The following is a 25,137-nucleotide window of genomic DNA, read 5'->3' on the forward strand; positions in this document are numbered from 1 at the left end:
GTTCCGCTCATCTGAGCCCGTGTAAACACTGGCTTCGTGTTGCGTCAGTCATGAGGTTTTTAGCCACGTAAGTTCAGTGAGGAAGTATTCATCTATGGTCATTAATTAAATCTTTGTTTATAGTCTAGGATTGTTACATGATGGAGCCAGCATAGCATTTTCTTCTCATGTGACATGGGGTCTGAATCCCCACCCACCCATGTTGCGTGTTTTTGCACTGACTCAACCAAGATCTTCAGTGAAATGAACTGTCAGCATCCAGGAGTTGAACAGACCAGGGAAAGGCCAAAGTGAAGCCTGCTGACAGGTTGAGCTGCCTGACCACAGAGTGACCCCAAAGGAGGGGAGGGGAGTGGTGGCCATTATGCCATCCCTGGATCTCTGGTGTTCAAAGACCTACTGTCTAGGCAGAAAATCTTTCTTAGAAGTCTGATAGCCATGGAAACCATTCATAGCCAGGAGGCCTCAGGTACTTTCATTGGAAACGCATGCCCTGGCAGGGACCTTCATGGGCCTTAGTTCTCTGCCTTCTTCACCAGGCTGGCAAAATCCAGGGAGGCTTGGAGCATATTGGTTTATTTCATTTTGTGCCTAAGCAGGACCTGCCCTAAGGGGACTAGTTCTAATGAAGCAAAGAAGCATGCCATTTTAAAGATGTTAAAAACAATCCCTGCCACTGAAGACAGGCTGGGCGCTTGAAATGCTGAATTCACACCATTGCATAAACAAGCAACTTGGGACAACAGCAAAGATGGTCGGCAGGTTCAGATAGCTTATAAAGAGGCGATAACCTTCTCCAGTGTGCAGAGTGCCAGCATCTGTAATGAGCACGCTTATCCCCCTTCGAAAGCCAGAGTTAATGGAGTGTTTCCCAGCTGTGCAAACAAAGGCTTTGCTCAGTCCTGAGTTCTCAGCCTTTCAGTCATCATGCGCTCCAAACGAAACGCCTTGTGCTTCTCCCCCAGTTGTGTGTTTAGCTTATCCCCTTTGGAGAGGTTAGAGGTTGTTCTCTTCTTGTTTGAAATAGAACTGGTAGCCTAAGCCCTCCTTGGAGGTCCAGCCCCCAAACTTTTCCAAGAAGTAATTCTTAATCTCATTATCCCTTCCCAACTGTTTCACAACCCCAAAGACGCTTCATACTTCTGAGGCCATCGGAATGGCTGTGGGTAGGAGAAAAGGCGTAGTTAAACCATTTTAGTTTCTCAGCACAGGCAACTGAAAAGGGAATCTAGGCCGATAGCTGCACACAGTCGTTCCTGTAAGCGCCCAAGGATGTGAGGACTTGCATGCGATTCAGACAGAGATCACCGTGTTGCTGTTGTTCATAGCAGTTGAGAACAACTGACTGCTTCCTGCACAACACTTAGATGGCATGCCTCTGTAAAACCTCACAGAACCACTATGTGCCATATGTTATGATCATCTGTATTTATCAAGAGAGAACCCCTAGACATAGGCTGTCTCTTCTTCAGCCTATCGTACTTAAGAAGTTGGAGAATCTTTGGAAATATGTGCAGGAGCTAGACCCATGTTGTATGACTTCCAGGGGAGACACAAAGAGAAGTCTGTTCACCTGAAATAGAGAGATAGTAATGACCAAAGCAATTAGTCTACCCATGTCCATTTAATGACCCAAAAAGCTTATTGGGGTTACTTAAAGGAACATTCTGACTCAGAAAATTGCATCATTGAAAACTACTTCCCACTTGAGCTCTCAACACAAACACATACACGCAGACACACACACTGTGGATTTTGTGACATTTGAACCACTGGAATCCTAACACACAGTCAACTTTACACCCCCTGTATATTCTAGCACTCCCCAAGACCACAGACATGTTGGGGACAAGAGGGAGCCATGATTAGCATACAGATGAGGGTTTAAGGCCCTCCCTACTCCTTCAAGGAGGGAATGACAACAGACTTACCACCATTAGCGTTGCTCTGGCTATGACTATATTGTTCTTCTATCTCATGGCTGTGACTGAGAGTCCAGATGTTGTGTTGATCACCATAGGAACTTTGCTTCACGGTGGTAATGTTTTTTTGTGACACACAGGGAATTGTCCCCGTCACAACAACAGACCACAGCAATGGTAGGACCAGAACCTGGCAATGTGAGGTAGGCAGTAGGGTCTGCTCCTACAGGCGACTCTAGGGGCTCTGGCGTCAGATGCCATTGAAAAGTGCAATATGGAATTGTTTTTCTGTGGCAAGGCAGCTCTAAGCAAGAGATTTTGAAAGCATGTAGAAGTTAGGTAAAATCGTAGGAATACAAAGTATTGGGCTGCCTATGGCTTATCACCCAGAGCAGCTGTAGCCCAGGGTTCACAGAAGGAATGCTACAAGGGAACAAGGCAAATAAATTGATGTTACAGAGAAAAATGAACGGACCATTTGTAATAGGTGGCTAATTTCAGCATTAATTAGTCTGTAATTGCTGGATGATTGCTGATTCTGTTCTCTTACATGATATATGAAGTTCAAAAAGGCACATTAAAGGCAAGAATAAACATTCAAGAGCTAGAATTTCCTAGGAAGAAAAAGAGGCAGTAAGGAAGGTCGCCAGCTCCAGCTCGGAGAATACAGAAGGGAACTAGGGGAAGCTTGCGTCTATGGTTTCAGCCAAAGAACTCAGCCCTTAGCTACTTCCTACTATCCATCATTTGTTGGCCATACCATACATTTGCTAGCTGAAACTTAGAAGCAAGAAAAGACTCTTTCAGAAAGGTTTCAGGTTCTAGTGGACTGGGACCAAATTTGTGTAAGCTTTACAGCATGCATACATACATACATATATGTGTGTACATATATACGTGTGTGCATATATATAGATGTGTATACACACACATATATATGTAAAATTTCAGCTTTTCTTGCCTTTTATAGACTTGTATCTCTGCTTATCATATTGAAATATAAGTTGGAACTGTGACCTGGGGTTGTATGATGGTACTAATTATTGCCAGGAGCCTTGAAGGGCAGCCATGTGTTTGCCCATTTCTATCCTCAGACTCTCCCAGCTATAATACACAAATGGCCTACTAGAGGTACCGTGGGGGCAGAGTTATGAGGAGCCCATGGTCCTTTTCTATTTTGGTAAGAAGAGAATGCCTTCTAGGCTGAGAATAAAGGCTTTGGAGTCCAATTAACCTGGATTCAAGTTGGTCTAGGCCAAGCCCTTGCACCTCGCTTTGCCCCTCTGTAATGAGAACCTGAGGTGGGCTGTTATGGGTCCCAAGGCAGAGAACAACGTGAGTCCCACAAAGACCCCAGTGAAGGTTTCTGTGTTGGTCCCAATCTGGGAAGGTGTCTCCGAACCAGAAACACACCGGCTTTCAATATGGGTCGCTTCATTGCCATCCCAGTGACAGCAGACACAGTAAACAGGCAAGTCAGAGTCTGGTACTGAGTATTCTCAAGACTCTGGAGTGAGGTGCAGAGAGAGAAAGTGAGGGCAGATGGCACAGTTGGGGAGAGACTCCCCCAACCAATTCATTGATGACAAAATGGACCCATGTTGGAAAACTAGGGAAGAGTGTTTAGGGAGAATGAGCAGAGCATGGGATGGCTCTAGGCAGGCTAGGGTGGAAGGATCGGGACCAGATCAGCATAGGAGAACAGGAGAAAGGCTCAGTAAAGTTCAGCAACAGTGTGTGGGGCTTTCCATGTAGGTGGAGGCCAGTGGAGGAAGGCTTTTGGAGATCAGAATAAGACATTCAGATTTTGTTCTGACTTTATGCGGAAACTATTACAGTAATTTCGTCAGATCGATGGATGTACACTTTATACTTCCAGATGGTCCTTACACCTAAACGAGGGGGTGTAGTCATGGCGGGCTGGAGTTGGATTTGCTTATGCTCCATGGAATCTTGGAACGGGGTTAAAGTGCTGAAGGAAAGAACAGTCATGTTAAATGTGTTTTAGAGATTGGACCAGAAAACCTGCTGGCGAGTTAGATAGGGGACCAGGAGAGGAGCAGAGATCGTGATGAGGGGGTCGTCTAGGGTGTTCCTTCTGCTTTGGGTCTAACCAGACTGGGTGCTATTGCCAAGATGGGGAAGGCTAACAGCGGTTGGAGGCAAAAAGAGTTGTAAAGGAAATCTGAGAGTAGGCTTTCTGGATTTTATGCTGGGTACCCGATTTCATCCACAAGAGCTATCAGGTAAATGCCTGGCTGCAGGCATGGAGCACCTAGAAATGAGCTGGTTGTGACATTCGGGTTTTGACTGTGATAAATAAGGCTGAGCGAGGGTCATTTCTCAGTTCAATACTTTACAAACATATTATTGACACCTTTCCACTCTCACTCTCTAAGCTCACATCTGATGAGATGTGTCCTTCATCCTCCCTCACACATCCATCTCCTTTCTTCTCTTGACTGTTTTGGAAAACCTAAATCAGAGAGCTTCACATACTGGCTTTGAAGATTGGACATGAAAAGAGAGACAATCCAGGACCTGAGACAGACTATCTTCCCGGGAATAGGTCCACAGTGAAAGTGCTCATCCAAGTTACTGTCATCCAGATCCAGAACTACCAGACTGACCAACAGCGGTACCCTCCTTAGCTGGTACTATGTGCCAAGGTTCATTACTTAGAACCCCAGGTTTAGCTACTCGCAGAGATATTATATATTTTCTTTCTTATTACAAAGTAGATGATAGTTTCCCTGCACGGAGAAATGACTCCTCTTGGGAAAGGCATGTCCCTTGTCTTCTAGTAGTCCCTTATAAAGTATTTCTTGCCAGTCATGCCTCTCAGCTGGACCACCTAGGAGACATATACCAATAGATCTCCCCAAGCAGGGGCCAGACCTCCAAGAGAACTCACAGGTCCTGTTCTGGGATCTCATGCTATAACAGGGCATCCCCATTCCTCCTTTGGGGCCCTGCCTCCCCGATGTAGTCTGGACCACAAGGGTGGGGCAGGTAGAAGTGATAATGTATGCTAATTAGCCCTGGGCAGGGCTGTCATCAGGAACCCAGAAGCCACATGGTCCCAACCTGTTGGGAACTGGCACACTAAATTCAAACCAGCTGGCCTTTGTTTGGAAATGTTCTTGGAGGGTCCAGTCCATCCCAGACAGTGGAAGGGCTGGTGTTTCCCTACCATGTGCTTGGTTCAGACACAAGGAATGTCTGTAACTGCTGTGCAAGTGTTACAGCAGATCTGATTGTAGAGTTTCCTTTAAGCCATCTCTGACTTATTTGAAGAGTAGGAATGGATCCTTACTTAGAGACGAGAGGAAGCTACATGAATCTGTCCTTTTACTGTGTCCAGCTTTAAGTCCTTCTGTAACCTCCTGCTTTAAGACAAGAGCTCACTCTTTCCCATGCTTTGCTGGGCCTATCCCTTTGGGTCATTTTTGCTCTCTGTTAAACTCTTAAATTGGGGACATTCTGAGCTACTTTTCCTTCCAGAAGGGGTCCAATTCTCTGCAATAGATGCTTCCCTTGCGTTCTTTGCTTTGCCAGATCTACTCCTCAATTGCCTGCCCCCACCCCACTAGTTTCCTCCTTTATCCCTCCTTTATCTCTATTCCTCCAAAGACCCTGGTTTGGTATAGCCAGACTTGATTGGCTACCCCTATTATATCTTAATGGTGGCTGTACTATTTTGTGGATCTTTTCTCCTATCCTTATGACCAAAGCCAGTGCCTTCCTTGCCCATCCTGTTCATTCTGCTAAGAAAGATTTCCACCCGCACTTGAACAAATGGCTTCCTCTAGGTGAGCCAGACCTGTGCCCAGTGTTCTCTTCCCTTCCAAACCTCCTATCCCGCAGCAAAGCCCACAAGACCCCAAGTTGAAGTGCCATGAACTCAAGATCAAGCAGACAACATCATCTGTAAAACTATTGCATGCTTAAAACATTGTCTGTTGCATAAAAGCCAGGCATGTCAGTCTGACAGTCACGCTAAAGTAGGATCTGGAATCCTAGCCTCAAGCATACACAGGTTAAAACCTGGTAGAAGTAATGGGCATAAACCAGAGGCATGGAAAGAACCAGTAAAACCAAGAAACCCTTAATCTGTGCTTTTGTCCTGTAATTTATGCTCAATGTTGGTGGAACCTGGGTAAAACACAAGTCCTTAGCCCACTGCAGTCATGTTATTATTACACAATAATAATCCTCCCATATGTATTATCAAGAATAAATGAAAGCCACCCAGCTCAACATCCAGGAAGGTGAAGCAGAAAACTTGCTGCAAGTTCAAAGCCAGTCAGAATGACATGGCCATTCCAAACTTGCCTCAAAAACAAAACAAAACAAAGAAAAAATAATTCTATCTGTCAAAGAAATAGCAATCTTTGTTTTATTACATTAGTCATTACTATTATTAAAATATTAATAATAATGGGATCTTTTTAATCTTGGAATTTATAGTTTTCTCCTTGGAAATATGGTCACTAATGTGGGAAGAATAGGATTGCCTAGAGTGAGTGCTCTGATTTCTTTGTCCGTAGCAAAGCCTGGGGGGAGAGCTCTCAACACTCAATAACTCTTTCCGTGTGGGTTAAGTTCATTCTTTTCAGTGACTATCCTCTGTCAGAGAAGATACAGCTCACTTCAGATGGAGGGCCGAGATCCAACACTTAATAATGATGAAGAAGGGAATTTGGGCTCTGGCCAGTGTGTCTTTCTTGAGGAATGCTCTGCTGTGTGTTCCTAAGCCCTGTCCTTCTTTTGCAGGGTTTTTCACCCAGATCTCCACGTTGGCTGATGTGCAGGAGAATGTCATGGAATACCTCCATGTGCTCAGCCGACCCAAAGTCATCGACCAGGAACATGACGTGGTGTGGACCGAAGCATACATCGATAGCACTGTAAGCCTACAGGGCCCTGGGGAGAGGTTGGGTTTGCCCTCTTCTTCAGTGCAAGGGCTTTCTTGTGTTCATTCCAGGGATAAGACACCATATCATTCTCCATTAGTTATGACCTTTAGTACCATTGTCCCAGACTGTAGGTACAATAGACATTGTTGGCCCCAGCAAACAAAGTCATGCTGGAAAATGGCCACGAAAATGACCTGCACCTCTGAGAGTATCAAACATGCTCTCTTTTTGTTTGTGACTTCCCCATATCCCACGTGTGTTCACATTCCTGCATGAAAAAGTGGTGAGAAGCACAATGATGAACTCAGCTTTGCCACGTGTGAGGCCCGGTCTCAGTCGAAGATGTGACTGATGCTCACTGTGATAACAAATGGGGGCCACCACCGAGGATGCAATTACATCCTCCTCCCATAGACAGGCAAAAATGCGATTACGTGGGATTCTGTGAGCGAGGTTATGTGATCTCTGATCATGGGCTCCTGAAAAGTTGGATTCCAGTGTGTGCTTACAAGGAGAGGCTTTGCCAGTCATCCAGTAATCATCCCATGGCATGTTTTTGTGTAATTTCAGGACGATTTTTCATAGTGATACTAAGTCTGATGGGAGTGGCGCGTTTCATTTATTGATTGTAAATGTTCTCACGGGAGTGTTCCGCTGTCAGTTTTGTTGGGATTCACATAACATTAATCACGGCAGCACAGGCACAGCTGCGTTCTGGAGCAGTCTCCATGGCTGCCTTAGGCAGACTTTCCTCTCTCTGGGCGCTCCTCTTCTTCTTCTTGCTGGATTTCTGGCAGCTGCAGGCACACATGGGACAATAACAACACATGAAAACCAAACTGGCGACACCCTGACACATCCAGGCCACCACAGCTCACCCCACCCCACCCACAGTGGGACCTTCAAGACACAGATAGGACTGTAACTCTTGGTTCCGGAGAATGTTCATCAAGTCGCCTGACGATGAGAGGTGGGGGCTGGGAAACACTTTCTGGTTGCTGGTGACAATGATCTTTTGTCAGTTTGAGAGTCAGATTCCAGTTCAGTTCTCACTATAAAAACAAAATAGCTAGACTGCTTTTTAATCTGACACCATGCTTAAATCAATGACAATGACCACAACAGTCATGGTGCCATCTCTTTTTACCTGTAGTTAAGTGAGGCAGAAGAGCCAGGAACGAAGAAGAATGGGTCTAGCTGGTGCTGAAGTTCAAACCACTCTGTAGTTGGCCATGCAAACTCTAGACGTCTAGGTTGATCGGTTGTTTTAACTTCTCAGTATAAAAATGTAGTAACAGAATCTAAAGTTAAAGCATATGATGCTTGAGCTTGAACAGATTAATAGAGCAGAGAGGCCAATAAAAGCCCGATGACATATGGGAACTTAGTGTATGATCTCATCTCAGCAGAGCTAGGCTATAATTTTAAAAGGCAAAGAGCATTTTAAAAGTTGAGTAACTGACAAGAGAGCTTGGCAGGTAGAGGCTCTTGCCACCAATCCTGATGACCTGAGTTTGATCTTCAGGACCTATAAGATAAAAAAAGAACTAACTATCATGGGTTATCCTCCTCTGCCCTCCACGCTTGAAACCATGTGACCCCACCTTCACTCACAAACATAAACAAATAATGTAATAAAACATTATAAAAAATTGAGGAGACCCTTCCAAAAATTTCTATAGAAAACGAAAGTAACAGAAGACATAGGCAAGTCACACAAATAACACAATGGCTTTTGATATGGAAAAAATATATACTTTTACCCATCGTAAGAAAAATGCTAACTAAACCATGATGAGATATCATTTCACAACAGCTGAGTGATAAAAGTGAGAAACTTAGCCAGGTCCTCTGCTGGTGAGAATGCAGCAGGAGAGATCCTCTATAGATCACTATGGAAACGCGCAGTGGGACGGTCGTTATGAGGAAGGGAGTGGCGTTCATTCGCCCTTTGTCCCAGCAGTCATACTTGGAACCATGAAGGTAATTCCCCATCAAGACAAACAAAATATGTAAGATCTTTGTTCACTTGAAGTGCGTGTAATTAATTTCCAAATGCTGGAAATTGTCTGACTCCCCAAGCGTTAAAGATTGTTCGTGTGAGCCATAGACTATTGGCAATAAGAACGAGGGTGGTCTCTGCTTCTCAGCATCGAGGGTTTATAGCAGAGCACGGCATGCTGCTAGGGAAAGTGGGAAAATGCAAGAGCGAGTCTTCTAGGTGGCACGTTGTGCACGCAGAAATGCAAAGTTAGGGAAACAAAAAGTCCATGGAATTGCTCATCTCTAAGACATGAGAGGATAGAGGCCAGGGGGCAATGGGACATCCATTTTTACATAGTTTTGATTTCTGTTGGACCTTTGCATGTGTGTATGCTGTGTGTGTGTGTGTGTGTGTGTGTGTGTGTGTGTGTGTGGAGTGCAGGTGCATGTATACAGTAACATATATGTGGAGGTGAGGGAACAATCTTCAATCTCAAGTGCAGTCCTGCCCTTTCACCTTTATTGAGTCAGGGTCATTCGTTCTTGCCACTGCATACTCAGGGTTGCAAGCCTGTAAGATCCCAGGGACTTTCCTGCTTCTGCCCATCTTATAGTGGATGTGCTTGGGTTGCAAATATGCCTGACTGAGTCTAGCTCTCTGTGGTTTCTAGGAAACTGAACTCGGGTCTCTGGGCTTACATAACAAGCTCTGTACTCATTGAGCTGTATCCCTGGCCACGTGTGTATGTGTGTGTTCATGTGTGGGTTAGGGATATGTGTACCATAACATGTGTGTGGAGGTCAGAGGACAACTTGCGGGAATTGATTCTTCCCTTTTTTCCTGATACCACAAAGCTCTTGGGGATCCATCTTGGGTCATCAAACTTGGCAACTAGTACCTTTCCCCACTGAGCCTCTGGACAGCTCAAATTAAAGCAAACAAAAAACCTAACCTCACCAAACCAATATAACAACAGTAACAAAAACCCAAACTTACTTACTTTCTTTCTTTCTTTCTTTCTTTCTTTCTTTCTTTCTTGTCTTTCTGTCTTTCTTTCCTTCTTCCTCTCTTTCTGTGTGTGTGTATACAGTTTTGAGTTTTGAAAGCATGTATGCTGCATATTCAAACATTAAATTTATAACAATAAGCATGGAAGAAAAATCAAGTGCCAACAAGTAAAGAACAAAAATAATTCTATTTTAGTTAAATAACAAATTAACCGAGAAACCAGAGAAAAGAAAAAAAATAACTAACCTTTTGAATTAATCTTTGATATAGTGCTAATATACATTATTAAATTTTGAATAAATTGCTTTATACTACCTTTAAATCTAAGGAGAATGCTACAAAGAAATTTAAATTGTCTTAGCATCATTTGTAGTGATAAGCAGTTCTATGTTGGGAGGACCATGGAAGTGAACAAAGGAAAATACTTCAAGACAAGACAGGTGCCTGTGGGGTTAGAGTGAACCAACAGAATGCAGTTCCAACTATGTTCACTAAAGGAGGCTAGGCTCAGAGTACCTACACAGCAGTGAATTTATTCAGGAAGGAGCCAGATCCCAGAAAAAGGAATCAGGATTCCTTGGAGAAGTCGCTCATTCCAGGACTGGGATTCTGAATAAAGAAAACATGAAATTATCTAATATCAAAAAATAAGGAAACACTAAATACAATAGCATGATCATATCAAAAATCTGCAGTTTACATTACAGGTCTCTTGTTGATCAATCCTGGGACAGGTTGAACTCAGAACAACACATAACAGTGATCAATGATGGCTTGCTGAGTAAAACAGCAATCCATGTTTTCTCAATGATAATAAACAGACATCAAACAGATTAACTCCATGGGGAAGCAAGAATAACCCATAGTGCCGGGCCATGTGATAAGTGGCAGGGTAATGGGCTGGAGAGTCACCATTTTGCAGTCATGGTAGCTTATGACCACCAAGCTCACATCAGTGGATTGGAAATCTGGGGGGAAAGTTGGATGATGAGAAGGACATTTTTATTGTCTCAAAGTGCTTCTCCAGAGATTATTTTTAATTAACCATGGGGGGAAAATACTACCTGAACAGTAGGGTGCTATATCTGTTCTCTAGTACACTGGATAGTGGGACAAGTCCAATAACATCTTGAGTAGGTTCAATAACATTAGCATCACCAATGAGAAGCAGATGGAGTCTATATAGCTAAGAAGGAGGATGTGGCGCTTATGTCGGTTGTTATGGCTAGAAACATAGCCTGAAGCCATGGAGACTACTTGAGGCCTTCCCACATAAATAATCCTTGACAGCAGAAGAGGAGTTGGCCTAAGGCTAAAATAGGAAAGCAGTTGTATCAGGATTTCCTCTTAAGTTTTATGCTACATATGGAATTAACACTCTGTGCCTCAACCACCATGGCTCATTACAGAGTAAACTCCATATGGCAAGATAACAGAGCTGACACGTCCTGTCACCCCACAAACCCTCTGTTGCACACAGAAGTTGGGACCCAGTGTTTGGTCAGGCTGAAATAACAGCTCAGCAAGGTGTCATGGCTTCCCTCATGCCTGCTGTCAAATAGTTGCAAATTCACTAGATAACTAAGCTCTTGAGTAGGAAGTATTGAGGAACCTTCTCACCTTGGAGATGTTGAGAGACCTCTTGGGCCATTGCTTATGTGGCCGTGTGTTTACCAGCTCTGCAGGCCAGGGGGTGGCTGCAGAGTCACTCGGTCAAGTGCCTTTGACTGAGAAACCGCAGTCTTTTCAAACAAGTCATCGAGATCTAGACCCTGCAGCTCAAGCAGAAACACAAACCAACACCCAAACCAAAAAATCCCATCATTTATACATTGGGGTCAGTAAAAGATTTACATTCTGGATTCATCTCTGGAATCTGAGTGCTAAGATGATCCCACTGATTTTTGGAATCCCCTAAAAGTACACTTAAGAGTTTAGCGTGCGATGAACTCCTAAAAGCCAGAAATGATTGCCCCTTACTGACTTGAGAAGCATGGAAGATCAGTGAAGCCCACCTCTGGCTGTGCCTGGGAGGGTACACCCATAGCTGATTAGTATTATTAAGTATACTGATGGCTTCAAAATGCCTGGCATTCTATCTTCTATCCTAACCCATTCATCTAGGGCAGTCCAGGGTCAGCACTGCTCATCTCAAGCAGCTTGAGATGATGAGCAGTTGCTTCTGTGACAGGTAACCAGCACGTTCTTCATGTGTATTAACTCTAGTGGGGTTTGGGCATAAAACTCTTTAATGTATTTATATATTGTAAAATCTATCTTAGGTCTTGAGCTAAGAACTCTGAATGTGGAAAAACAGTAACCTGGGTCTCTCTCTCCCTTTCCCTCTCTCCCTCTCCCTCTTCTCCTCTCCCCATCTCCCTCCCCCACACACACAGCCTACATTAGCTCTGCCTCCTAGCCAGTTGCCCTGATAAGATGGAAATGAAACCTGCCTTCCAGGATTGGCTCTAAGGACTGTCTTTGCAGGGTTTGAGAGTTACCTATTCTTCCCCTGTTCCGACTTCCCTCACTTCCTGCCTTCTCTTTATCCATCCTTCCTTCTTCTACAGCTCAGCATCACCCAAAGAACTGTGTTAGTTCCCCACGACCAGGTAACAAACAGCCATGCATTTAACTGCTTAAAACGGCACAGAGCATGGTCTTGAGGCTCCTATGGGTGTCCATCCACTCTGGAGCACACAAGGTCATAGGTAACCGGGAGTTGTGGAAGAGGCTTCATCTACAGCTCAGAGCTCTTTCCCAGGAAGAGTCGGATGGTCAGGATTCTTGGCAGAGTTCCATTGCTTGCAGCAGTTGTAGGACTGAGGGCCCATTTTCTTGCCACCTGGAAACCACACTCAGAGGCCACCTGCAATCCGCACCACATTGGAGTTATTGTCACACAAGCTTCCCTGCTTCCAGACCAGGAGAGTTTATCTCTCTGTGCTCAAACTCCCCTTAATGGCTTCCCCCATTATGTTAGGTTCACTAGACTAGCTTCCCTTTCATTAATTTGAAATCAATTTTTTTTTTGTAATTTGATTATGGGAGTGACATCCTTTCCTGCCCATTCTCAAGGGCAAGGGGTTTGACGGGGATGTACTTGCTGGGAGCTTGAGTCCTAGGATCCAGTTTGGAATATTGCCTGTCAGAGCAGCTCCTCTGCCTCTGTGCTCTGGTTTGAAAACGGCTGATATACCGGGAGCAAATCCAGCCATGTCTTATCCTACAAACTCTCAGACCAGGGAGGCTGCGTCCATTCTTCTACAGCATTTCAGATCTCCATGCCCCCTGTTTTTATTATGCTGCCATGTGGAGAGGGTTTTGTCCTCCTCTGGAAGCTGAAAACCCATGACCCTATTGACTTATATCATTTCCACCAAGTCCACAGGAAGGTGGCATTTTTAATTGTCTAGTAAATCTGAATATTGCTTAAGTTTGCTTATGATGACCTTAGATCTTTCTCCTTAATTACCTGAGTTAGCTGTCAAGGTGAAGGGGATTCCTGCCTGCTTGACTCACTAGGTGTTGTAAGCGAGCAGCCAGCATCAACAGATATAGTTGTAGAATCAACAATAGTTGACAGAATGGTTCAGAGCAACCTGGGAGTCTACCGCTTTGCTTTTTTATTCATTACACATTGGCTTGTGATATTCTATGTGGGGACAAGTTCAGGGACGTGCCGAACCATGAACAAAGCCTGGGTTTGGATTCTTGCTCTTGGGGTCACAGGTTGCATTTACCAAGCCTGACTCTAGTATCAGAGACAGAGCTCTCTTCATGACTCAATCTCCTGGCTTCTTGCTACCAGTCTGATTAAATATTCTATGTCTGCCATAGCTGCTCTATTCAGTTTGCTTTCCTGGTGAAGACCAAATAAATGAATGAATGTTAACAACATTAATTATGTTTAATTTAATAAGATCTCATGTATTAATTGGCAAAACAGCAAACACCAGAATTCTGGAATTTATAGGCTTCTCATCTGAACACGAGTCGTGCACAGCCATTATCTTGGAGGTGCAGAGCGAAAAATCATTATGAGTGAAATTTGTTCCATTTTGTAAGCAAATCACTTGCACTTTGCAGTTGGGTCTTAATCAGCTGGGTAAAGCTACCCAATCGCCATGTAGGGCAGAGGTAGCATCAAACCTTGGAGACATTCACACTCTGATAAACCCCTCCAGGGGAGTTCGCACAGATCTTGGTGATACACAGAAGGGAAGCAAGGAAATCTTTCAAAAACAGTGGGAATGTGACCATTTAAAATAATGAGAATTCATTACCCAGCCCTCCCGTCCCTTCCATTTGCTGGCAATGCAATTCAGCAGGCAATCTGCAGGAACTTCAAACCTATTTACTTGCATTGGCAAATTGGACCTTCATCCTTCCTCCTCGCCCCCCACTAAGTCCGACTTGGAGGAAAGGCTTTGGGTTTGATAAATTGCACATTTGTTTCGGCTTCCCATCTAGGAATGGCACCTCAGCCATTGAGGAGTCATCTGGGTGATTGCTTTAAGCTACAACTTCTTACTGCCCAGAAGCAATTATTCAGGGGTGTCAAAGCCATCGTAAGGAAGTTGGACAGGGCTGGAAATGGAATTTACAGTATTTTTCCCAAGACACCACTGCTTATCAAAGACATTGCAATCCTCAGGACAGAGAGATGCAGAAGGAGAAACAGAAACCTTCCTGCTGGGTTGTGGAACAGAGTCTGCCATCTGCATTACTTGGCATGGAGGAAGCTGATTACGTTGGGACCTCTATTTCATAGCAGATGGGTTCATTAAATTTAATAGCCTCCAGAGCCTTCAGAGACCGTGTTAAAAACATGTGGAGCATGCTGTGACACTTCACTTCTAGCCCCGCAGTCATTAGAACTCTGGCACAGACGATAAATATTGCAGTACTTTATTTCCATCAAAACAGATTACTATTATAATTATTATTATTTTTTTGTAGTAGATGCTGATATGTGTTCCTGATTTAGGGAACCATTTATAGCCACCCAGATATTTTCTTCTTCTACTTGGTACTAGATTTATCTTTTAAACCCTTTTTATTTTTATTGTTGTTGTGATTTTATTTCTTTTTCAGAGTCTAATTTGTTTTTCCTTTGGAGTTGATGTTTTAAGGCCATCAGTCAACAGTATAAATTTAACTTCCGAAAAATTATAAGCTCTTATATAGATAACAGTCAATACCAGAGAAGCTTAGGGCTGAAAATGAAGGACCTTTTGGACATTGGGCGTTTATTGTTGTTTATGAGGTTGTGGTTCCACGATATGCACCTGTTGATAGTGACAAGCCAGCCTCTGTCCTCCACCATACAGAAACTGATGAGACCATTAAGCCCTGGTTGCTCTGTGTCTTAGTTAGGGTTTCTATTGCTATGAAAAGGCACAGTGATCATGGCAACTCTAATAAAGGAAAACATTCCATTGGGGTGGCTGGCTTACCGTTTAGAGGTTCCGTCCATTATCAACATGGTGGGACACAGCAGCATGCAGGCAGACGTGGTGCTGGAGGAGCAGATGAGAGTTCTACGTCTTGCAGGCAACAGGAAGCCTGAGCAAAAGAGATCTCAAAGCCCTGCCTCACAGGTTCACACTTCCTCCAACAAGGCCACACCTATTCCAACAAGGTCACACTTCCTAATAGTGCCATTCCCTATGAGTTTATAGGGGCCAATTACGTTCAGGCTGGCATTCGCTGGAACATGGAGTGTTTGACAATTTGACGGCACAGGTAATTTCTAACTTGAAGTAGCATTGAAAACATGGGTTCTTGAAACCGTGTTGTCTTTGCAGGTCTCTCCTGAAGTATGACCAGATTCAGGGGTCAGTCTTGTTATTATTTTGATTTATTTTTTACTCCTTTTGCCTTAATTTCTTTACTAACTTCTAACTGACAGTGATGGCTTCTGCTAGCCCCGACTTTCATTGTCACCATAGCCCTTTCTCTTCCAGCATCTGCATCAATCCCTATTTGATTCACAGCTCTGCCTAAGGCTGTTGTTGGTTTTTTTTTCTTACTCTTTTCCTCTTTAGGGGCCCCACCACCCAGCTCCCAAATAAGGGAGGCTTATTCTTTCTTATGAATGTCAGACCTTAGCTTGGCTTATTCCTAGCCAACTTTTCTTAACTTAAATTATCCTACCTTTGGCCTTTGGGTTTTTATCTTTCTTTATTTTATATACCTTTCTTTACTTCTTACTCTATGTCTTGCTGTGTAGCTGGGTGACTGACCCCTGATGTCCTCCTCTCTACCTTTTCTCATTCTTTGATTTTTCTCTCTTCCGCAGATTTTTCCTCTTATTTATTCTCTCTGCCTGCCAGCCCCACCTATCCTTTCTCCTGCCTTGCTGTTGGCTGTTCAGCTCTTTATTGGACCAATCAAGTGTTTTAGACAGGCAAAGTAACACAGCTTCACAGAGTTAAACAAATGCAACATAAAAGAATGCAACACATCTTTGCATCATTAAACAAATGCTCTACAGCATAAACAAATATAACACATTTTAAAACAATATTCCACAGCATAAAGGTGAGATGGCAATATTAACAGATGACCTGAATCTCTCAGAGTAGGAAGAAATCAGTCTCCAAAGAAATTTGGTATAGGAAGAACTGCTGAGAAGCCTGAAAGTCAGGCAAAAGAAGCTCTAGAAGCCCAAAACAATCATTATTATACCAGTGTGTTCCTCATCATGGTACCACATTATAAAGCTGTGAAAGTCATAATCTAATCACATGTTTCTGTGAACTCTTTATTTATAGAACATATGAGTGTGAAGAAATACTGTGGTTGATTTTGGGGTATTGGGAACAGGGAGACCCCACTTCTAAGCTATCTTCAGAATGACAAGAGAGACTAGGCATGGGAAAACTGTCTTGGTGCTGTAGAACCCAAGCAGTGTTGATTATGTGTTCACCTTTGTACTTACAATAAGGTTTTAGATGGATTCCATTAGGAAATAGGACTATGGAAATGATATCTGTCTCTACCAGAAAGCCAGATAAGTAAAGTTATTAAATATTTTTCTCAATTACTAGAGACAACCAGAAGTCAGCTCTCTGTTTGTGTCGTCCCTCAGAAGCATTGACTATGGGTTCCAGGATCCACCGGATGTGAGATTTATTAGGAGCATTGCCTTAGGATCAGACACATCAAGGGTCTATCAAGAGCTCCAGCCTCTCTGCTGGCTGTGTCTGGAGCTGTTCTGCCCTGCCCCTGTATTTCCTTCCTCAAATCTTTGCTGTAGTTCTCTTTCCAGAACAATTCTCCTACTCTCCTGGTCAATCTGGTAAATCCTGGTCTCCAAGCCCTGACTTTCTATGTTATCCTGGTTCAAAAACTGTAGACATGAATTTAGTGTTTATGTAGGTGGGTTTACATCTCCGAGCAAATCTCTATAGCCCATGTATATATGTGGAGTTCATTCTGTCAGGCTTATGAAAGACCCTGTTGTAGAAACAGATCAGCCAGGGCTGTGGGTAAAGAGCCTTTCACAGAGGGATGTGAATGGGAGCAAATGCCCGGGATCCGAATGCCTTGGCATATCCAAACCCCAGTTCTTCCATCTGAACTCCAGCAAGTGACAAACCAACTAGGCTCTGATTCCAACCCACACGAGCATGTCTGCTTTCCATCGAGGGCACTGGTGTCAGGCGTGAGAGTGGACAGCAGACTTTAGGGAGGCAGGGTTGGTCCAGGCCAGGGGCAGAAAGTGGGACAGGGGCAGGAATGGTAGGTCATGGCCAAATCCACACAGGCCCATCGGAGGACAGGCTGGCAGTTGAGAAGTCGTTGTCAACAGGAAGGCCAGTCTATGCTGGGGAGTCCCGTGTTCTTAAGGTACAGGTCGGATATCAGATGTGAGATAGAGCCATCCCAGTGTCAGGTGTCCATCATTTTACAAAGGAGTTACACCCAGTTAGTTACTGAACTAGTGTGTTCAGTAAGTCACTGTGTCTAGTTTTCCTGACATGAGGTTAAGACTTCCCTATGTCCCCGTGTTTATAGTGTGACCCCCTTTCTATTCCTGGGGATAATTTGCCTATCAGTCTATATTATCACTACCTCACGGATAGTGTAGTTTCTTGGTCCACTCCAGGGCTGGACTTCTCCTTCTCCCCAGAATGCCTACTAAATTGCTGGTAAAACAGTGTCCTAGGGCAACAACGCACAGCCGGAAAGACAGCTCTTTCACACAACATAAAACAACTTAGAGAAGCGATAGTTTGATCTACTATCACTTTGCCCAGAAGGTGTCCCCCCAGTCCTCTTTCTGCTTCCAGATGTCCTGGCCATTCCCTTCCCCTACATACTATCCCTGTTGTATGGGCGGTAGGAGACCCCCCACTCTTGCACCTTCTGAGGACTTAGGGAAATAGTTTTGGAAACCATAGCCAAAACTGTATTTCTAGTCCCCCATCATGGCTCAGAAATGTGGGTGAATTATCTTCTCAGAACAGACTCTCATGCTTTGACATGGTTTAGACTAAAATGAGCACATTCCTCCTGTTACCAGCATGAAGAACAATTAAAATGATCCAGAGAATCAGCCTGCGGTTTGATATCAGCTGCCAGCTTCATGTCTCTTGTGGTCTCTAGGATTTTCTCCATGTGAATAATTTAATTCTCTTATTCTTAGTCTGTAAGAATTGATGTAGCCATGATAAATATAATGCCCGTGAGACTGTGGCTCAGAGATGCCACAGATAAGAATTTGTCACCTCCCTTGGGCTCATAACCTATTTACAATCAGTGGGAAACCCTGCTTTGTGTTTTCTTGCCTTCATGGTCTTTCAGATCCAACATACGAACACCATGGCGATCAGAGGCGCCGTCTAGCCCTACTCTATTCTGCTGGCGATATGTTCTCCTGTCAGTGTCCTAGCCAAACCCGATGCTCAATGCCAGCTCCTTGGGGAAAATTCTTTAGAGCAAAGAAAAGATGAGCAGCGGCAGTAGTTAATTCAGATAAACAGGAACATGTTTTCAAATCAATTTCTATTATTTGTAATCAAAGCTGCTGGAACAACAGCATCTTTTCGGGGCATTGGGCACAGCTACTTGCCATTCATTTCTGCTCTGAAGTTATCAAACCCAAGATGGTCCAAGCAGGGTGAAGCCAGCAAGGAGAACCCACCACACAGTTCGACTCTCTCTCGGGTGGCCAGTTGGGAAGCAGCACTTGCCTTGTATCTTCCTTTTAGAAAAGGCAGGTTCATAGGTACCTCCAGGTGGTGGATTTCCCATAGTATTCCTAGTGAGATACTTGTGGATAGCACTACCCTTGCACCTTATAGGGTGGAGCCATCAAGGAACCCAATTAGAAAAATTTTGTTTGGAAAGACCTCACCAAGCTGCACCTGATCCGTTTTTGATTCCAAGTAATAAATTAGAGAATTTAAAATATAGTAGGAAAATTATGGCTCAGGTTTTAGGAGAGCCTAAAGCCTATGTTTTCGGTGTATGGAGTAGCGCACGCTCACCTGATTTTTAGCACAACCCTTCTCCATTGGGCCCTGATTTCCATCCCTGTCCTGCTGACAGTCACAGGGATCTCAGGAGCCAACCCCAGCGCTCTCTAACCCAGACCATTGTACCTGCTGTTCTTTCCTCAGGAAACAGTCTTCCTCTCACCTTCCCTGGAACCTGTGTACGTGTCCCGTGTTTTCAGTTTCATGATTCTCTGCTCCCATGATCTCCTCTCCCAGACCCTAGTCTACAGTGCAATGATCCGCATTTCCTTCCATGAACCTGGAAACTTAGAAGAACTCCTACTGCCCTGGAACGTCTGCATGTGTTTAGGCTTCCTAAGGAGAAAGATAGTGTCTGACTCTTTGCAGTATGCTCAGTGAAGTGCTGGGAGCCGTAGGTGTGTGCATTCTTGGGGGGCGGTAGGAATTTCATAGGCTGGAGCTTTTCAAGCTGAGACACATCTGGAAACATCCTGTTAGTTAGAATAGCATCATTCTCAGCACCACCTTGAGGATGTCACTCATTGCTCAAGGCCATCTTTGTAATAGATGTGAACAATAGGTTCACCTTCCCATCCCATTGGACATGACTGTGTGTCCAATACACCAATTCAACAAGAAGTCTGACATCACATCCTCTCCTGAGTGACCAAGCTAGGTTTCTCTCAGGCATGGCCTTGTTGCGGGAAAATTGATCATACTTCTGTCCTCTGTTGAAATGAAAGGAAGTTTTTAATAGTTTTAGAATCATTTCTGGATGCTAGGCATGTAACAGGCATCTAGGGAATCCTTGGTTATAATTCCTAACATTGATTTTATATTTCCTGGCCTCTCATCTGCTGTTTTATCTATTGTCTTGAGGTACCTTACTATGGTGAGCAGAGGTGCACTATCGATGCTACTCAAAGAATATCAGCTTTCCTGATCCCTCATCTGTTGCTCAACACTCCCATGCCTGGGCTTTTGGACATGCTTCTTTCTCATCTGGAAAGCCACCTTGCATAGCTCCCCTCCCAGGGAGAAGCATTTATGAAGGTGCCATGTTTCTACTGAAATGTCACCCCATCAATCTTTGAGTTTCCATCTTAGGGCTTTGATGATCGATTATAATTGAGTACTTGGATCTTCCCATTCTTTAAAAAAATCTTTCTTGTTTTTGTTACCCAACAACATGAGGACTGTGGACAAAGTCTCTATTTTATCTGAAGAGCTCAAGCCTGATACATGGCCGATATCCTGGGTTAACTCTTTAGACCCAGGACGGCACGTTGTCACCTGTCTCTGCTCAGTACTCATTGCACTGTCTCATGGGCTGCACACACCACTTGCCCTCACTGTGTGCCATTTTACAGTGAGCCCACAGACGCCAGGGCAGCAGCACTAGAGTGATGGCGGCACCGAGAGCACTGGTCAATATGGTCGGGCTTGACTTCCTTGTTGGAAAACCTTGCCTTCTGATAAATTCTCCCTGCAGAAACTGGTTAGTATGCATGGCATCTTCAGCTGCCAAGGAGCAGTCCCTGATTTTAAGTGAACAGACTGGGGAAATCAGGGGTGACACAGATGTGTTGAGAAGATCTGATTGCTTAAGTCATATTGTTTATGCTAAAGTGCTTGAGTCTGATGGAAAAGTTCCTAACAGTGGTTTTCTTGCTATAGATATGGGTTACGGATGAAGTGGGTAATGTGCCTTTTTTTTTTTTATCTTGGTAGAGCATCATCCTAATTTAGGTGGATTCCCAAGAAACTTGATATTAGGGGAGGCCGGGAAAAATATTTAGGTCCATAAAACCTCTTTAGCATTAGCACTCATTTCTCCATCAAAATGTAAATGCTATCTGCTTTTAATTACTGGCCTCATCCAGGCCAAGTTAATTACTGTGGGCTAGGCTGAACAGAAAAGTTCCCAGAAAGCCTGCTATCATGATGGAAGGGTAGAGCATTTCCTGCAGGAGAGGCTAAGGAAATCCTTAATGAATTAGCGTCTTGACTTTTGCAACAGAATACTCAGGGCCTGGATGGGTGAAATCATAGGCTTTTGGCAGCTGTCTGCCTTCACAACACTTGGCAATCTGCTTCTTATTATTTTGCTGTTATGCAAAAGCATTGAATTCTCAAGCTAAGAAATATCGATCACTGCGTGACAATGGACACAAAACAAAAAATGTATCATCTTCAAAAACTCCTTTAAAAATGAAAGGCTTGCTTATTTTGTTTTGAAAATGTGTGGGTCATTTTTCTACTTAGAAAGTGCTGTGGTTTTGTTAAACATACGTTATTTAGAGGTTAAAATAATCTTAATCTTAACTATTAATATTTTTGAGAACAGATTTTTTATTCAACCACAGACAACCGAATGCAAACAAGAAGGAACTTGGAAAAGAACACTGATGGCTGAACATGTGGGAGAGAGAGGAGGGAGGGCAGCTGCCTGGCCACAAGACCTGCATTCACGGCAGCCTGTGCTGTCCTGGCAGAACTGCGCATTTTTATAAGGTCTAGTGATTTCCCCAGACTTCATGGAATCTAGATCAAACGTGTCCGGTTCCCATTCCTCTTGTTATGATAATCAACACAGAGCTGAGGGAGGAGGCGCAGGATGTGTATACTTTGTGGTCTTTCTGTGAGCCCAAATGCCCCTTCTCCGGCTGCAGCTGGTCAGCAAATGGGAGGGGCCACTCTTAGCTCACTGTTAGCACAGCACCATAGAGTCTCTTGTGTGACCAGATATAGGGTGACCTCATTCATTTCTAGACGCCTATTGGGCCAAGAGTCAGTCTCCATATTGGACACAAAGATTTCATAGGTTTCATTTTTAAATTAAGTTCTTACAGTGAACAAGAAGAACCAATTCTCTGGCTGATAACTGTCAATCATTTTGGTATTCCTTGGTACCCATCAGTATGGAGCAAGGAGGCTGTAGGTCCTTGTTCACAATATAACCAGGTTATCTTCAAAGCACGCCTCTGGAGAATTCTGACATCTGTACAAACACACATTTGCTCATACGTGCTAAAGTCACCTGTTATGGAAGCTCAAGAAGTCCAGGTTCTCGGTCCTTTTAAGAGTTCTGATGGTGTATTTCACAGGAACAAAGGAATTTCCTGCAGAAATCAGGTCATTCTCTGTTCCTATTCAGGTGACTGGCATCCCAACTTGCAACTGAACTCAAGACTCTTTAAAGCACTTGTCTGGAGCACTAGTCTAACAGACAGATCTCCCAGAATCCTTTTGTGGGTTGCTATGGAGAAAACCAATGCCTCTGAACTCTATTGAACCAATCCAGAGTAGACACCTTCCATCATACTTATAACAATCATTTCTAATGTCTGCAGTACTCATTGACACGCCCTCTGGGCTTGGTCAGAGATAATAGTTTAAACACTATGCGGAACGTCTATTCTTATTTTTCCTTAGATTAATATATTCTTATTTTATGTGCATGTTTTCCATGCATGCATAGACATATACCATGCATGCAGTTCTCATGGATGCCAGAAGGAGGCATCAGATCTCCCGAAACTAGAGCTACAGACAGTCGTGAACTGCCATCTAGGTGCTGAGAACTGAGCCCAGTCCTGTGCAAAAGCAGCAAGTGCTCTTAACCACCGAGCCATCTCTTCAGCCATCAGGCCATCTGCTAATGATGAAAGCAGTTGAGAACCCCTATAGATCCCAGTTGTCATTCACACCGCCATCAAACTGTCAACTTCCATCCTGTAGAATACTGCTGTGTTATGTTCTTTTCTATGAAATGGGGATAGTGATGCTGGTCTTCTGTACTTGGTAAGCTTAGAAAAGAAGAACACTGCTCAGCACTCTGCCAAACACATGGCTAGTACTTGATAAACCGGTAACTAGCAGTTCCAAATACTTACTATCTAGGCTCCATATGTAGTACTATGGAATACTTTTTTCTTTTACTTGAGATTATCCAATTCTGACCATCTCCAAAATAACCAACAAACAAATAAATAAATCCAGAAGTTAGATGAGATGGGGCACGAATGCCCTTTCCTTCCAGAATTGCCTTAGCTCAAAGAACCCGCTCTGAATGGTGGAAGCTCTGTGCCATGCTTGGGTTGAAAGAGATCAAGTGACATTCTACCACAGACATCGTGCTTTGTTGTCTTGGAAGTCATTATGGCTGTAGCTTTTGAAATAGCTAGAACAAGAAGGAAGTGTGATGCTGGGAGAGGCCATGCTTTTCGGCTGTCTGATGGCTGCCTAGTGTGTAACAGAGCCAGCAGGGAATGGCTAGTCTGCTGTGATGGGTGATGCTCAAACACATCCTGCCTTCCAGTGCAGGCCTTACCTGAGCTACACAATGAGGGCAACCAGAATGCCTAGAGCCTCAATAACGGGACGTAACTCTGAGCCTTTATAACTGTCTCAGCTTTCATTAGGTACATTTTATATAACTGTTCTCCACATGGTAGAGACCGCACTAAGAGAAATTCCACCATTTTTCTGAGAATATGGGGTAACTAAACAGACAAGTGAAACTCAGCTCCCGTAATCTGTGTGGATGGCAGACTCTTAGATAGGATGCCACACAGTCTGAGATCTCCTCATCCCTGTATGCGCTCTGCTAGGGGACCCAGCCCCACTGGTTGCTTCATAAAGGTGCTGGAGTCTTGAGAATGCCTGCTGGGAAGTTAGAGATGTCATTTCTGTCCCGCAGGCCTGAGTTAGTCTATGTACAAAAGGTTGAAAGCTCCACCGTGTCTGTTTTGGGAGATACAAACACTGAAGCCCAGCTTGACCTGGGTTGTGCTTCCTGAACCTTGACAACACAACCTTTGAATTTTGCAACGTGTAGCACTCCTGTGGGCCCTTCTCTGTGCTACGGTAGAGGACAGGATGGAAGCTGCCAACTCGTCACACTTGAGGAAGAAGCACAGCGTTCTTGGGGTTAAGTCGCTATTCACATCAACAGTGCTTGGTAGGTTTTACATGTCCTGGAATGTCCAGATTAGATGTGCCAGACATTAGGAAAGAAATGAGGTGGAGGTTACCATCGTAGCACCCATCACATCTTGTATCTTCTGTAACTCTAGCTGTTGTCACTGTGTCAGAAATCTCACATTATTCCTAACGCACACAGTTTTCCTGGGGAAACAGGGTCTGAACTAAGCTCCTCCTGGCATTTTAAATGACTCTGCATGGCAAGTGTGCCTACCTCAGTGAATAGTCCAGCAAGTCTCTAAGTGTGCTAGTAAATGCATCAAGGACTCAGCCAGACAAACCAGTGTGACCTTAGGCAGCCAGGACAGAGAGGATGAATTGTGAGTCTCTCTCCCTCTTCCCTGAAGATCCCAGGAATCAGGCTAAATGCCAAGCTCTTTACCCACTAAGCAAAGTTGCCTGCCCTTATTTCAACTATTTTTTTCCAAGTATCTCCTTAGCTTACTCTTAAGTTGTACATGACAATGGCCCTGAGTTTTTATTTATTTTCTGTGGCTGCGTATTCACCCAATATGATGCCACACACATAAAAGAATGCATGACTCAATGGTGAAGTGGTGTCCACTCGGAACATTTTATTCCCTTTATAGTTGGATCTGTCCTCCTAGTTCTTGCATAGTTGGTCAATGATGGGTGTAAGCCCTGCCTCCCTCGTGGACCCTCCCCACTGGTTCCATTGTCCTCACAGTACAGCCGTCTTTCCATCTGTATCTCTCCAGTCTTCAGGACAGTCACACCCAAATCTCTAACCTCTACCATTGTCACCTGCCCCAGAGGCTGATCCTGTATAGATATTTAGTAGGTAAATAGATAAGGAATTATTCTGTGGGAGTTTTGATAGGCCTAAA

General features: G+C 44.0%; 1 protein-coding gene across 2 annotated transcripts in view; it reads left to right on the forward strand.

Moving 5' to 3' along the window:
• Positions 1-25,137, forward strand: part of Cacna2d3 (calcium voltage-gated channel auxiliary subunit alpha2delta 3) — an 835,389-nt gene that overhangs the window by 549,285 nt on the left and 260,967 nt on the right. For both annotated transcript variants that reach the window (XM_041662952.1, XM_041662953.1), the window contains exon 13: positions 6,699-6,832. In XM_041662952.1, coding sequence (XP_041518886.1) covers positions 6,699-6,832 — 134 coding nt within the window. The remainder of the gene's footprint in view (positions 1-6,698; positions 6,833-25,137) is intronic.

This window comes from Microtus oregoni, unplaced genomic scaffold, assembly GCF_018167655.1.
Source record: "Microtus oregoni isolate MIOR12 unplaced genomic scaffold, Mior012 000013F_ref0000133, whole genome shotgun sequence".
Lineage (NCBI taxonomy): Eukaryota > Metazoa > Chordata > Mammalia > Rodentia > Cricetidae > Microtus > Microtus oregoni.